Below are 15,533 nucleotides of genomic sequence, written 5' to 3'. Positions count from 1 at the left end.
AACAACAACATCAACAACAACAACAACAACAGATAGGTTCCATCTTATATTTCTCGTAGATTGATGATGATGATGATGATGATGATGATGATGATGATGATGATGATGCTTGTTGTTTAAAGGGGCCTAACATCTAGGTATTCGGTCCCTAATGGTACGAAATGAGACGAAATGAAATGACAAATTAAAAGTCCAAACTCCTCCACTGACCAGAATTCAAAACGTGAGGACGAAGAATGAATGGATGGATATGAATTTAAAAACGATCAGTGGAACCGACCCACAGTGCCTTACATGCACAGAAGCTGGCGTAAAACAACAGTATTACTGACCAATGGACTGCTTCTATAGCACGATACTGAATCGATGATGCTTGTAGTCGAAAGGAGTACAAAGTCCAAGTCATAGGGCCCGCATAATGGTACTTATCGCTAGAAAAATAGAACCATGGTATTTGTCATATTGCGGTACTAATCAAAAGTAGCGTAGACTCGCGGTATTCCACACGTTATGGTACTACTCACAGGTGATGTAATGCGCACATACTGTATATTACAGAGCTACGGTGTATCGCACATTGCGGCTCCATTTACAAGCAACGCAAACCTATGGTGTTCATCACATAAGTGTACTAACCACAGGGAGTCGTACTATCCCGTGGTGTTCCTCATATAGTGGGTACTAATCATAGGCAAGCCAGAACCATGGGTTCCCTCATCCCATGGTGTCTCTCATATAGTGCTAGGCTACTAATCACATGTACTGTAAAAACCGTCGCGATCTCGTTTGCTATTAATCACAAACCTATTTGGTACCTAACATAGTGGTATTACGCGCAAGTAAAAGCGACCCATGGTGTTCCCCGCGTGGTGGTACTAATCACAAGTAGTTACATGGTTCTAATAGAATCATCCCATGGTCGCCCCTTTTAGTCGCCTCTTACGACAGGCAGGGGATACCGCGGGTGTATTCTTCATCTGCGTCCGCCACCCACAGGGGTTTTCTCGTAAATTTAACAAAATGTATGATGCATTTGTTCTTCCTTCGTTTTCTACCACTTTGTCCCGCTATCTGTTGGGGTCGCGGGTGCGACATGAGGATCACATGTGGATCGAGACCAGTTTTACGGGTGCATGCCCTTTTTGACGCCAACCTTGTGTGGAGGGATGTATTCAGTAGAGCGTGTTTATGTGGTGATTTATAGTTTAGTGTGTTGTTTGTCAGAGAGGAGAAGTTTAATTATTACGACTAACCCAGTCCCTGTGCCACATGAATTAACCAAACACTGAACGCGATAGCTGCAGTCGCTTAAGTGTAGCCAGTATCCGGTATTCGGGAGATAGTGGGTTCGAACACCACTATTGGCAGCCCTGAAGATGATTTTCCATGGTTCCCCATTTTCACACCAGGCAAATGCTAGGGCTGTGCCTTAATTAAGACCACGGCCGCTTCCTTCGCAACCTGGACGTGATTCGAATTCGGGACCTTCCGAACCGAAGGCCTCAATAATGAACTGGACCTATGAGGCGTATGTTATTTATATTAAACCGAGTTGGCCGTGCTGTTAGGGGCGCGCAGCTGTGAGCTTGTATTCGGGAGATAGTAGGTCCGAACCCCACAAGGTGGTTTTGCGTGGTTACCCGTTTTCATACCAGGCAAATGCTGGGGCTGTACATTAATTAAGGCCACGGCCGCTTCCTTCCCACACCTAACCTTTTCATAGTCCGGCTCCATGGCTAAATGGTTAGCGTGTTGGCCTTTGGTCACAGGGGTCCCGGGTTCGATTCCCGACAGGGTCGGGAATTTTAACCACCATTGGTTAATTTCCCTGGCATGGGGGCTGGGTGTATGCGTTGTCTTCATCATCATTTCATCCTCATCACGACGCGCAGTTAGCCTACGGGCGTCAAATCAAAAGACCTGCACCTGGCGAGCCGAACCCATCTTGGGATCTCCCGGTACTAAAACCAATACGCCATTTCATTTTTACCTTTACATATCCCATCGTCGCCATAAGACCTATCTGTGTCGCTGCAACGTAAAGCCAGTTGTAAAATTAAAAATTAAAAAAGATATAGGCTAAAATAATCTGTCTTTGTTTCAGGAATGGTACTCGAACCTGAAGGGAAGAGCCCGCAGCACTCCAGCGCCGGAGGATAGCAAGTCCGAGGACGAATTTGTAACAGCATCCGAATGTACATGCACACCACCCTCACGATCATCGTCCTTCCACACAGCTTCCGAATGTGGCGGGGCTTCTCCCTGGTGGGAAGTGGATCCTCAGTCCGAGGGGGAAGCTCCCGAGCCGGAACAGAAAGTTCTGGAAGAGACAGAGAAGCCGCTAGTCAGGAAAGTGACAGAGGTGGGTATATGCACCTTATATTTTCATCCTATATCTTGAAAGACTTATAATATCTTCTTCCAATGCAATGTCCCCTTGTAAAGACAATTGCGTTGTATGATTATCTATCAATGCAAGATCCCGATAATTTTGTTAACGAGTTTGATTTCATAATATCACTGACCATCACTAGCATGTAACCTCAGTGACATCGGTTGAAATAGGCAAACAATAGGTCAGTGTCTTTTACGATTGACGGCATACGTCTAGTACGGATATGGTCGAAATCAGAAAAGAAGAACCCTATGTTGAGATGTTGTTGTTTGAGTCATCAGTCCATAGACTGGTTTGATGCAGCTCTCCATGCCACCCTATCCTGTGCTAACCTTTTCATTTCTGCGTAACTACTGCATCCTACATCTGCTCTAATCTGCTTATCATATTCATACCTTGGTCTACCCCTACTGTTCTTACCACCTACACTTCCTTCAAAAACCAACTGAACAAGTCCTGGGTGTCTTAAGATGTGTCCTATCATTCTATCTCTTCTTCTCGTCAAATTTAGCCAAATCGATCTCCTCTCGCCAATTCGATTCAGTATCTCTTCATTTGTGATTCGATCTATCCATCTCACCTTCAGCATTCTTCTCTAACACCACATTTCAAAAGCTTCTATTCTATTTCTTTCTGAGCTATGGCGACCGTGACAGGATATCCGTTCCTAATGGAATGTGTAAAATACTGCCCCTATACATTACTTGTTGTTTTTTTTTTTTTTTTTGCTACGGGCTTTACGTCGCACCGACACAGATAGGTCTTATGGCGACGATGGGATAGGATAGGACTAGGAATTGTGTAGGAAGCGGCCGTGGCCTTAATTAAAGGTACAGCCCCAGCATTTGCCTGGTGTGAAAATGGGAAACCACGGAAAACCATCTTCAGGGCTGGCGACAGTGGGATTCGAACCCACGATCTCCCGGATGCAAGCTTACAGCCGCGCGCCTCTACGCGCACGGCCAACTCGCCCGACATTACTTGTTAAGGAAACGATTTACTTCATTCCTTTTTTTCTCCTTACGGAGCATAAGATCTTGCAGGTGGTAGAGGACTTCTGGGAACTGCTAGAAGAAACTACAGCCACAATTCCAAATCATCACATAAAAATTCTATTAGGAGATTTCAATGCCCAAATTGGTAGAGAAAATAAATTCAGGACCATTGTAGGACTATACCCAGTGCACAATAGAACTAATAAAAATGGAGAAAGATTAATTGATTTTTGCAAAAATTTTGATTTCAAATTAATGTCAACACATTTCGGGGCGCTTCCACACAAGAAAACAACCTGGAGATCCCCGAATTTTCACTTGGGAGAATTTCAACTAGATCATGTGGCTATTTCCAAGAAAAACCAAAAAGAAATTATGAATGTTAAAGTTAAAAAGGGGATCATTGACTCTGACCACCATCTATCCTTAATCAAGGTCAAATTTCAACCAATCAGGTCCAAACCCAGAATAACAAAAAACCTGCGTGTCGATCCAGAATTTCTTAAACAGAACACTAGTACTTTCCTTGAAAGTATTCGTACTCACAATCCTTCGAACTGGTTAGAACTCAGAGACATACTTTTGAAGGCTTCTCGAAATGTTGGCACACCACCCAGGAAACGCAAATATAGGTGGTGGAATGAAACCTGCGACAAGGCCATAAACTTTAGAACTAAAGCCTGGCAGAATTGGAATTCTCATAAAACTGAACAAACCTGGCAGGAATTCACCAAAATGCAGAAACAAACAAAAAATTATCAGGTCTGAAAAACGCAAATTCGAACACTATAGATTGGCAGAAATTGAACAGGATTTTACAAAAAACAATACACGAAACTTTTACAAAACTTTCAGAGAAGAATTATCAAATTATCAGGCACCTGGTCTTTGCTTCAAACGCCCATTGGTAACAATGGAAACGAATAATCAAGAGAACTGCAAACTTCTAGCAGTTTATTTCCAGGATCTTTTAAACTGTGAATCCCCTAAAGAACAACTCACCTTTGAAAAACCCTTATCTAATCAAGATTCAGAACCCCCAACACTGGAAGAAGTCAAAGAAATAATCCATGGACTCAAAAATAACAAAGCCCCGGGGGAAGATGGTATAATTGCCAAAATGCTGAAGATAGGAGGTGACAGCGTAGCCCGGAAAATTCACTCGATTCTTGAGAACATCTGGATCACTGAAGAAATCTCGGAAGATTGGAAATGTGTGCTAATCCATCCACTACACAAGAAAGGGGATAAAACGAACACAAATAATTATAGAGGAATTAGCTTGATACCACTTGCTTACAAAATTTTTTCCAGAGTACTGCTCACTAGACTTGAGAAACAAACATACCATCTAACTGGTGAATACCAGGCAGGTTTCCGCAAAGGAAGTTCTTGTACAGAACAAATCCTTAATCTCAAAACTACCCTCCAAATGCGCAAAATCAGACAAAGAGTCATTACTTTTGTGGATTTAAGAAAAGCATATGACTCTATAGACCGTCGAACACTTTTCATTACTCTAGAACAATTTCAAGTGGATAAAAAAACCAAGAGAATTAATCAAACAAGCATTAACTGGCACTACTTCAAAAGTTAATTGCTAGGCGAAATATCTGAGCCTTTGTCTGTTAACACCGGGGTCCGTCAAGGGGATGGTTTATCGCCGTTACTATTTAACTTGGTACTTGAGAAAGTAATCAGGACCTAGGAAAAGGAAACTAAAGGAATAACCCTTGGAAGACTACGTAAAGGCAGAATTCACGTGCAGTGTCTGTCCTTTGCTGATGACATAGCAATCCTTTCCAATAATAGGCATGAAGCAATTCATTCCATTGAAAAATTACATGAAATTGCCATCAAAATGGGACTTCAAATTTCGTATGAGAAAACTCAGTACATGGACGGAGCCTCACGATACTTAGATGGGCAACCTATGATAACTAAATTCGGCAAAATTGTTCAAGTGAACCAATTTAAATATTTGGGAGAAATTATTCAGGCCTCTGGTTTAAACCGCGAAGCAAATAAAGAAAGAATTTCCAAATTACAGAAAGCATACAGGATCACTTGGAACAGGTATAATAAAAAATCAATATCTCGGAATGCAAAACTTAGACACTATAATACAGTAACCAAACCTGAAGCGTTATATGCCTCAGAAACCTTAGTCATTGGTAGCGGATCTTTAACCAAAGACATTGAAAAACAAGAAAGGACAATTTTACGAATTTTTTTTGGCCCAGTTTGTATAGATGGAATATGGAGGAAAAAATCATCCCAGGAGATATATTGTCATTCTGAAAACATTTCTCACACTTTTCGGAAAAGACGATTGAAACGTTATGGACACATCATCAGAATGAACACCAACAGGCTAACTAAAAGAATTCTCAACCTGGCCCTTTCATTAAAAGCCAAGAACAGCTGGCTTCGTGAAATTGAAACAGATCTCCAGGAAATCAACATCTCAGAAGACATTGTACAGGACAGATGTAAATTCAGAACCAAAATCGACAATCACCACTTTGAAACAAACCCAACACCAGAGCTACTATAACTTGGTCAGAAGAGCGAAGGAAGAAGCTCAGCGAGATTTTGGGAGGAAAAGAAGGCCAACACATCAGCTAAGCAAGTTCAACCGTGCTCCTGAATAGGGCATAACAATGTATATAAATAATACTTGTGAGATTGCCCTCGAACTGTCTCTGTTAGTGACTATGTTCTTCACTTCCGTCCAGGATCATCCTATTTTCCAATCATTTTTCTTCTTCTTTTTCTTCTTCAGCGGTACGTCTCCCATTTTCTTGTCCGGCCTTCTCTTCGAAACACCTGTACATTTTAATCCAGAACGGCTATTTCAGTCCATATTAAAGACCCAGCATAAGCAACGGTTGTCAAAAATTTCCGGATATTGGCTATTGGAATTGGGGGTCTCCCAATTATCAAAAAATGTGTTTTGAATCCTCAGTGCGAATGCTTTTTGGTTATCCAACAACTACACTATCAACAGATAGCCTAGGCATCACTGAAGAAGAGTACCGATACTAGGAAAATGAGAAAGTTTCGCGTTGCTTTCCTCACTGAGCCAGAGAGTGCTGTTACAGATCAATCTGGCAAGCCCACTGAGATGTATACAGTAACCAATGCTATAAGGGACATCTTCACATCATTCATCACAGGGGCTGGATACATCGGTCATACCTCTACTACTTCCTTACTGCCTTACGTCCCACTAACTACTTTTACGGTTTTCGGAGACGTCGAGGTGCCAGAATGTTGACCCGTAGGATTTCTTTTACTTGGTAGTATATCTATCGACACGAGGCTGACGTATTGGAGCACCTTCAAGTATCAACGGACTGATAGTGAGCCAGGCTTGGAATTGCCAATTTGAGCTCAAAAAGCCAGCACTCTACCGACTGAGCTTATCAGACCGGAAAACCAAGGATGAGTCTGGTTGTTAGATAAATGAAGGTAATGAACTTGACCTAGTCCCACCAAAAGACGCACTGCACTGTAAACTAGGTATGTCATCAGAAAAGTATCTGGGCATATTTTGCATGCATATAAGATCACTTTTACATTGCTATAGTAAAGACGGACTTGTGTCTTCCTTGAAATGAGGGTTTCTCCAGACTTTATATAGTGGAACGAAAGCACCATTAGCTGTTTTGACTTCTTCTTCTTCTTATGTGCCTTCATTCTTTGTCACCACACTCGCCAGGTACAAAAAGGAATCCACCTGCTCCGTTCCTTTTTTCACCAACCGTAAGCCCCATTTCAACATTAAAATTCACCCTCATGTCCTTTGTCCTACTGACATTGATGCTCAACCCTCACTTTTTAAGTTTTAATTTGCATTATTTTAATAGGCAGCTCGATAAGCAGCTGATTTACGAGACTACTCTTCTTGGAGATAACCGGGCTCAGTAGCTCAGACGGTAGAGCGCTGGTCATCCGAGCTCAAGTTGGTGGGTTCGATCCCAGCTCAGTCCGGTGGTATTTGAAGGTACAATTATCCCCAAATATCCACTACGCACGTTCCGCACACCATGCCCTTATTTTAATAAAATGCAGTAGCACTTCACAATAGGGCCTACTCCACAATCGCACATTTTTAGAATTTACATGTCCAGAAAGACGGAACCATGCCTCGTCAGTCATAAACATTAGCTGTGGATCCATATTTCCGTTGTAAACACTTTCACGAAACCAGTTACAGAACCTATTTCTTGCGGCGAAATCTGTCTGGTTAAGTTCCTGCAGAAGCCGCATTTGATATGGTCGACATTTCAACAGTCTGGTCGCCTTCTGCGTCGACCCCATGAATATGTACGTTTCCTGCGCTAGATGACTAAGTGATTTTCTGGGACTTTCTTCTAACCGTGTCCAAGTTTGTCTTCAGATAAAACTTGCCTTTTCCGCTTCCTCTGTACAACACAAGTCCGGCACTACGGCTAAATTTTTAGCGTACAGCCCTTTGGTCCAGGAGGCCCTGAGTTCGATTCCCGGACAAACCGGGGATTTTAATTTTGATTGGTTAATTGCGATGACTCGGGGGCTGGGTGTGTTTGCCGCCTCATAGACCTGCACCAGCCCTATTCGGAGGTCACACGCCATTATTACTTTTTCGTACATTAAAAACTAAACCTCTTGCTCGGCACTTTTTCATCAACTTCAAAACGCAAGATCTTGTTGATATTTACGAGCAAATCTCCGAACAAATCTTCTATAGTTACATTTTTACGTAACATTTCTTTCTTTCTTTCTTTCTTTCTTTCTTTCTTTCTTTCTTTCTTTATTTCTTAATCCATTTACCCTCCAGGGTATGTTTTTCCCTTGGACTCAGCGAGGAATCCCACCTCTATCGCCTCAAGGGCAGTGTCCTGTGAGGCGTGGGACTTTGGGTCAGAGGATACAAAAAGAGGACCAGTACCTCGCTCAGGCAGCTTCACCTGGTATGCTGAACAGGGACCTTGTGGAGGGATGGGAAGATCGGGAGGGATAGACAAGGAAGTGGGAAGGAAGCGGCCATGGCGTTTAGTTAGGTATCATCGCGGCATTTTCCTGGAGAAGAAGTGGGAAACCACTTCGAGGATGACAGGCGGAAATCGAACCCCCCTCTACTTAGTTGACCTACCGAGGCTGAGTGGACACCGTTCCAGCCCCCGTACCACTTTCCAAATTTCGTAGCAGAGCCGGGAATCGAACCCAAATCGCACTAACCACTACACCACATAGGCGGACACGTAACATTTCACCAAATAAATTTGTTGTTCAACCGACCACTTCATTTCCATCTGGCTTCCCGCGTTACAGTTGAGAGAACCGGAAGTTGGCCAGCGGCAGAATGTTCCTACGTTTCCTCATCAAATTAGAGCAGCCAACCCAATACGAAGGCTAGTATTGACTCAATACCTCATACTCTTTAGCACTGTTAAAGCCAAGGACGAGACAGTTCTTCTTCTGTCGTTTTTCTCACAGCCTGGTGGGATTGCGGGTGCCGGCTGTGTAGCACTTGTGGACTTGGCCCTGTTTTACAGCCGGATGCCTTTCCTGACGCTAACCATTTTTGAGAAATGGATTCACCATTGCGTGTTTCTGTTGTGATTGGTAGTGCGCATATGAAGAGAAGTGTATTGGACAAACGCAAATACCTAATGCCCGAACCACCGGGCGAGTTGGCCGTGCGCGTAGAGGCGCGCGGCTGTGAGCTTGCATCCGGGAGATAGTAGGTTCGAATCCCACTATCGGCAGCCCTGAAAATGGTTTTCCGTGGTTTCCCATTTTCACACCAGGCAAATGCTGGGGCTGTACCTTAATTAAGGCCACGGCCGCTTCCTTCCAACTCCTAGGCCGTTCCTATCCCATCGTCGCCATAAGACCTATCTGTGTCGGTGCGACGTAAAGCCCCTAGCAAAAAAAAATAATGCCCGAACCAGAGCAAACAACAATAATAATAAGAAGAAGAAGAAAAAGGAGACTGCAGTTTTTCGGGCATATTTACAGAATGGATGATTCCAGATTAACAAAAAATATTTTCAAGTACCTTTGGGACAAAAAGGCAACAACTAGCTGGATTCAAGAAGTACAGAAAGATTTAGAAAGAAATAACATAAGAGAAGAAGAAACTTTGGACAGAAATTTTTTTACAAAGAGGGTAGTAAGTATGGAAGGATTCCAAGGAAGATTGAACAAGAAGGCTGGTGCGAAGTGGTCCGAGGACAGAAGGAAAGAGCATAGTGAAAGGATGAAAGAATATTGGAAGGAGCGGAAGAGAAAACAACAAAGTATGAAGAACTGAATTGAAATTGGCACGTGGTCCTTAGCAGGCCTCATCGGAAATAATAATAATAATAATAATAATAATAATAATAATAATAATAATAATAATAATAATAATAATAATAATAATAATAATTAATAATAATAATAATAATAATAATAAAAATAATAATAATAATAATAATGGTATTGCTTTTTACGTCCCAATAACTACTTTGGCGGTTTCCGCAGACGCAGAGGTACTAGAATTTTGTACCGCATGAGTTCATTTAGGCCTAAGTACTCGTACATCTACCGACACGAGGCTGACGTATTTGAGCACCTTCAAATACCACCGGACTGAGTCGGGAGCGACCCTGCCAAGTTGGAGTCAGGAGGCCAGCGCCTCAACCGTCTAAGGGCAGAATTTATAGACAGCACTTATACATAAATGGAACCCTTAAGTAATAAGGGATCACTTATAGTAAGTATTCCTTTATAAGAGTTTACCTGTAGACATAGACAGCACTTGAAGAGCACACACATTGATACAGTAAGTATTCACTGGAGATGTGGAAATGCTGTACATTATGCCTATTTTCCCTGGATCGTGTAGTTCTGGCCACCGAATAGTGGGATGATCTATTGTGTTTTGTTAATCGGAGGACATTGCGCGACATTTGTTTCCACTTTTGAGGTTAAAGATCGTCTATATTGCATTTGGTTATCAGAATGGATAACAATACAGCGAGCTGGGACGGCACCTGCAAGAACTTGTGTCGAAATACCTGCACATATAGAACAAGCAGACCGACGCGGTTTCTCAGCAGACAGACCGACGCGGTTTCTCAGCAGAATATGAATGAATTGGGAAAAACTTGTTGTGAACAATGCAAACTACGAAAATGCCCAGAGTCTGATTTTCTTCTTAATATAATAATTTATGTTTATAGTTATCTAGGTACTTGAACCTACACAAATATTCCTCAAATGTAAAATATCTGGCTTTACAATGCTTTTTAATGATTTGACAAATATATCCACAGCCCTTACATTGATGTAGGCCTAATTACTTCCCAATACATTGTAAATAGTATGTTTTGATGTGCGATGCCATGATTTCAGAAACTTCTGATATAATTCAACAAACGATTGGTTGACTAACCTAATATAACTAGCACAAACCAACCTTAAAATAAATTGTGGTACTGCCACACGTTAATTTTTCTGAGATGTCAGTATCGTTCTTTACTATTCTATAGGCCTACAGTCTTGATAACTTTTCAACTTGTAACACGTTTCCAGTCCGCCTCTGTGGTGTAGTGGTTAGTGTGATTAGCTGCCACCCCCTTAGGACCGGGTTCGATTCCCGGCTCTGCCACGAAATTTGAAAAGTGGTACGAGGGCTGGAACGGGGTCCACTCAGCCTCGGAAGGTCAACTGAGTAGAGATGGGTTTGATTCCCAGCTCAGCCATCCTGAAAGTGGTTTTCCGTGGTTTCCCACTTCTCCTCCAGGCGAATGCCGGGATGGTACCTAACTTCAGGCAACGGCCGCTTCCTTCCCTCTTCCTTGCCTATCCTTTCAAATCTTCCCATCCCTCACCAAGGCCCCTGTTCAGCATAGCAGGTGAGGCCGCCTGGGCGAGGTACTGGTCATTCTCCCCAGTTGTATCCCCGACCCAATGTCTCACGCTCCAGGACACTGCCCTTGAGGTGGTAGATGTGGGATCCCTCGCTGAGTCCGAGGGAAAAACCAACCCTGGAGGGTAAACAGATTAAGAAAGAAGAAGATTACATTTCCAATTAATTCAGCGAAATAATAATAATAATAATAATAATAATAATAATAATAATAATAATAATAATAATAATAATAATGTCCGCCTCTGTGGTGTAGTGGTTAGCGTGATTAGCTGCCACCTCCGGAGGTTCGGGTTCGATTCCCGGCTCTGCCACGAAATTTTTGAAAAGTGGTACGAGGGCACAGCCTCGGGAGGTCAAATGAGTAGAGGTGAGTTCGATTCCCACCTCAGCCATCCTCGAAGTGGTTTTCCGTGGTTTCCCACTTCTCCTCCAGGCAAATGCCGGGATGGTACCTAACTTAAGGCCACGGCCGCTTCCTTCCCTCTTCCTTGCCTGTCCCATCCAATCGTCCCATCCCCCCACAAGGCCCCTGTTCAGCATAGCAGGTGAGGCCGCCTTGGCGAGGTACTGGTCATCCTCCCCAGTTGTATCCCCCGACCCAGAGTCTGAAGCTCCAGGACACTGCCCTTGAGGTGGTAGAGGTGGGATCCCTCGCTGAGCCCGAGGGAAAAACTGACCCTGGTGGGAAAACAGATTAAGAAGATAATAATAATAATAATAATAATAATAATAATAATAATAATAATAATAATAATCTGAATTAAGAGGTGGCATAAGATCTCAAAACAATATCTTCATTAATGGCGAGATAGTGAGTCCTCTAGAGGTCATGTCCACTCTCTCAATCAAAGGAACAAGAATATCCATAACTGTCACTTTACTAAAAACAAAACCTCCCTTTATTGTTGATAACATTACATTTGGCCAACGGCCATAGCCATGTTGACACACTGGATCCCGTGAGATCTTCGAAGTTAAGCAACATTGGGCGTGGTCAAGTTGCGGATGGGTTGCCACGCGCTGTTGGGGGGGTAAGGGAGTGGAGGAGCGGAAAGAAACTGGCCACACTACTGTACGTAAATTCCGGCTCAGGCACACCTCTGCGAAGGTTCGAACCTGCCTTCGGGCAGAATACACCGTTACCTTACCATTACATTTCGACAGGATTTTCCATCTCTACTGTGTGCATGGAAAGCATTCTGTGGATGAAATGCAACATATTCAGCAAAATCAATATCCTCCCATGTTCCTGCAATATAAGTGAGTCACTTAAGTGTGTGTGAGAGGTCCGCTTATAGCAATAAGTGGGACACTTAAGTAGGTAATATGAAATGAAACCTCACCGAGCTCGATAGCTGCAGTCGCTTAATTGCGGCCAGTATCCAGTAATCGGGAGATCGTGGGTTCGAGCCCCACTGTCGGCAGCCCTGAAGATGGTTTTCCGTGGTTTCCCATTTTCATACCAGGCAAATGCCGGGGCTGTACCTTAATTAAGGCCGCGGTCACTTCCTTCCACTTCCTAGGCCTTTCCTATCCCATCGTCACCGTAAGACATATGTGTCGGTGCGACGTAAAGCAAATAGCAATAAAAAAGAAAGAAATGAAACCTGGCTTATAAGGGGCACTTATTTATAAGTGCTATCTAAGAATTCGGCCCTAAGACACTCGGCCCGGCCAGAACAATTAACTAGACACTACTAAAATCCCCAACGCGGCTGGGAATCGAACCCGTAACACTCTGATCCGAACGCAATGGAGCCTGATGCAATAATGAGACAATTCATTTGTAATTCTCTTCTTAAACCCTACAACCCATTCGCATACATCCTCAGAAATAAATAGCATTTTCAGCTTCACCCAAAATGATCAGGTATAATTACAACTGAAGTGACTTATTTCGTATGTCTATAGAGATATGGAAAATTTATTTATTTATTTATTTATTTACTTATTTATTTATTTATTTATTTATTTATTTATTTATTTATTTATTTATTTATTTATTTATTTATTTATTTATTTTCCTTAGGAACTACGCATTATTTACTGTACATGAAAATGCCTATACTATCATTAAAAAGGAGAAGGGACGTAGATTATTTATTTAAGTGCAGACATGTGACAGCAATCGATTGGTGCATCGAAATCACGGTTTCCAGCATTTCCTGTGATGGGCAGTTTTTCTGTTCATTAACAAGGGTCAATTTTGCGTCAGTCTTGTACATATTTTGCGGCCAGTTTAATTTTTCCTGCCCTTATTTATGTACCCGATGAGAAGATCGTAAATATTGTCTACAAGTGCGTCTTGTATAACACAAACATACAGGGACTCTCATATAAACTCAGACCGAACGCACGGTGTTTGTACTCTGCGCTACGGCAGCTGTCTCAGCCGAACTTATGTCGCGCGCGGCCACCCTGCTTTAAGCGTGCATATAATCTTATGTGAAATCTTACCTTATAAAAGATGCTGGAAGTGTCGTCCTTCCTGGGTTGTACAGGCACTATATCCGGTATCCACATTCTGGCTGACACAAGTGAGTCCTCCCACTGTAGTGCTTCTGATTTCATTCGTCATGTTTTCTTTCAGTTCCTCCAATATGTGAGGATTTGTTCGGTACACTTTTTCTTTCAGTTTACCCCACAAAGTAAGAATCACACATTGTTAGATCTGGAGAACGAGGGGGAAATAGACCACAACCGATCACTCTGTCTGTAAAGACTTCCAAGCATGTAAGAAGGGAAGTTTTTGCTGTATGAGTTGCGGCTGAATCTTGTTGGAACCACCCACGCAATTTTTCTTCTACCGTTAACTAATGGAAGAATAGCGTCAAAATGTAATATTGGTACCTCTCTGCATTACTGTCGTCCCGAAAACAATAGGCCTAATTATTTGTCTTGCACTAACAGCACACCAAACACCTATCTTCCTATCATAATGAGGGACTTCATGAACACCATTAGGATTTTCTGCTCACCAATAGCGAGAGTTCCCACGACCATTAAGATGAAATCAGAACTTTTACATACGAAAATACGGTGTTGCAATGGTAACTGTCTCACCATTTTAACAGCTGAGATTCAGACAGGCCACTGATGCTTGCCAGGTCGAAGACGTGCAGGCTGCTTGCAAGGTCAAGAACTATACGCGCGCCTCCCTTGCTCATAAATCCGCACGAAGAACTGGTCCTTTAGCTGGTTATCAATAAAGAGATAAGGTACTCACAAAGAAATATTTTAATGAGGATATTTTCCAATCATAGTTAAACCAATATTTCAGCAGCATTATTGGAAAGAGTGGGAGATTTAATACGAATGGGTAAGGCTGAATGATTCTGGTAGGACTAAAGCGTATTGTTTTTGTTGTAAAAGTGAATTTTAGGCAAAATTTTCAAAATACAGGAAGCAAAATGCAACTAGTGCTGCTCTCTACTTAGACTTTTTCAGTTACATTGCTGGGTAAAAAAACTTTCGCACCATGAGAGGTTAATGACACCCAACTTATGTTTGAGAATCTGGCGAATTTTGGGACTCACTAGCTGGTAACACTGCTTGTGATCCAATCCTGCCTCTTGATTTTTGGAAGTCAAGGAGAACTAATGTCCTTTTCATTGTATGTTTCTAGATGACAGAGGTGGTTGTGCACGAAGTGACCGAAACCACGAACCTCAAGATGTCGTATAGTCCTACTCTGGATATCACTTCTTATCATGTGACGTCAGAAGTGATGCGTAGTGGTAGTGAATCCAGCGGCGGAGAGAAGACGACGCCAGATTCCGAAAAGGCTGATACAGCGGCATGTGTACCCAGTTCCACCAGCGACAAGACGGAAACTAGCGTCACAGATGACGAGTTGACCACACAGCTCAAGGAGGTAAGGCAGGATGAAACAGGTTCCAGGTACTACTACCACCAGCACATCACTCGTCATGCCATCAAAGGAATTCTCTGATGTTTGCTGAAATTAGACATGTCAGGCGGAAAATCTAGACCTTTCAACCGGAAGGATGTTCTCATAAATTTGCCTACCTTTCTTTGAGATATGGTTTCTCTTCGAAAAGAGTAGTGGTCCTTATTGGAAATATAAAATTAACGTATCATTCTTGGTTAGTTGTGAAATTCAGTGCCCAAAAATGTTTTGCTTATTACAATTTCACACGTTATGTGTCACGGTACTTCAAACATGTTTACACTATGCACTGTAGGCCAATAAAAGCAAGGCATTCTCCGTACA

The 15,533-nt window shown here is 42.5% G+C and overlaps 1 protein-coding gene across 1 annotated transcript in view; it reads left to right on the top strand.

The window, feature by feature from the left end:
• LOC136863973 (titin) overlaps positions 1 to 15,533 on the top strand; it is a 982,878-nt gene that overhangs the window by 214,966 nt on the left and 752,379 nt on the right. The window contains exons 11-12 of the mRNA XM_067140442.2: positions 2,105 to 2,362; positions 14,925 to 15,173. Coding sequence (XP_066996543.2) covers positions 2,105 to 2,362; positions 14,925 to 15,173 — 507 coding nt within the window. The remainder of the gene's footprint in view (positions 1 to 2,104; positions 2,363 to 14,924; positions 15,174 to 15,533) is intronic.

The sequence above is a fragment of the Anabrus simplex genome, chromosome 2 (assembly GCF_040414725.1).
Source record: "Anabrus simplex isolate iqAnaSimp1 chromosome 2, ASM4041472v1, whole genome shotgun sequence".
Taxonomy (NCBI): domain Eukaryota; kingdom Metazoa; phylum Arthropoda; class Insecta; order Orthoptera; family Tettigoniidae; genus Anabrus; species Anabrus simplex.
Note: the sequence above shows the minus strand (reverse complement) of the source record. Positions and strands in the feature narration are given on the sequence as shown.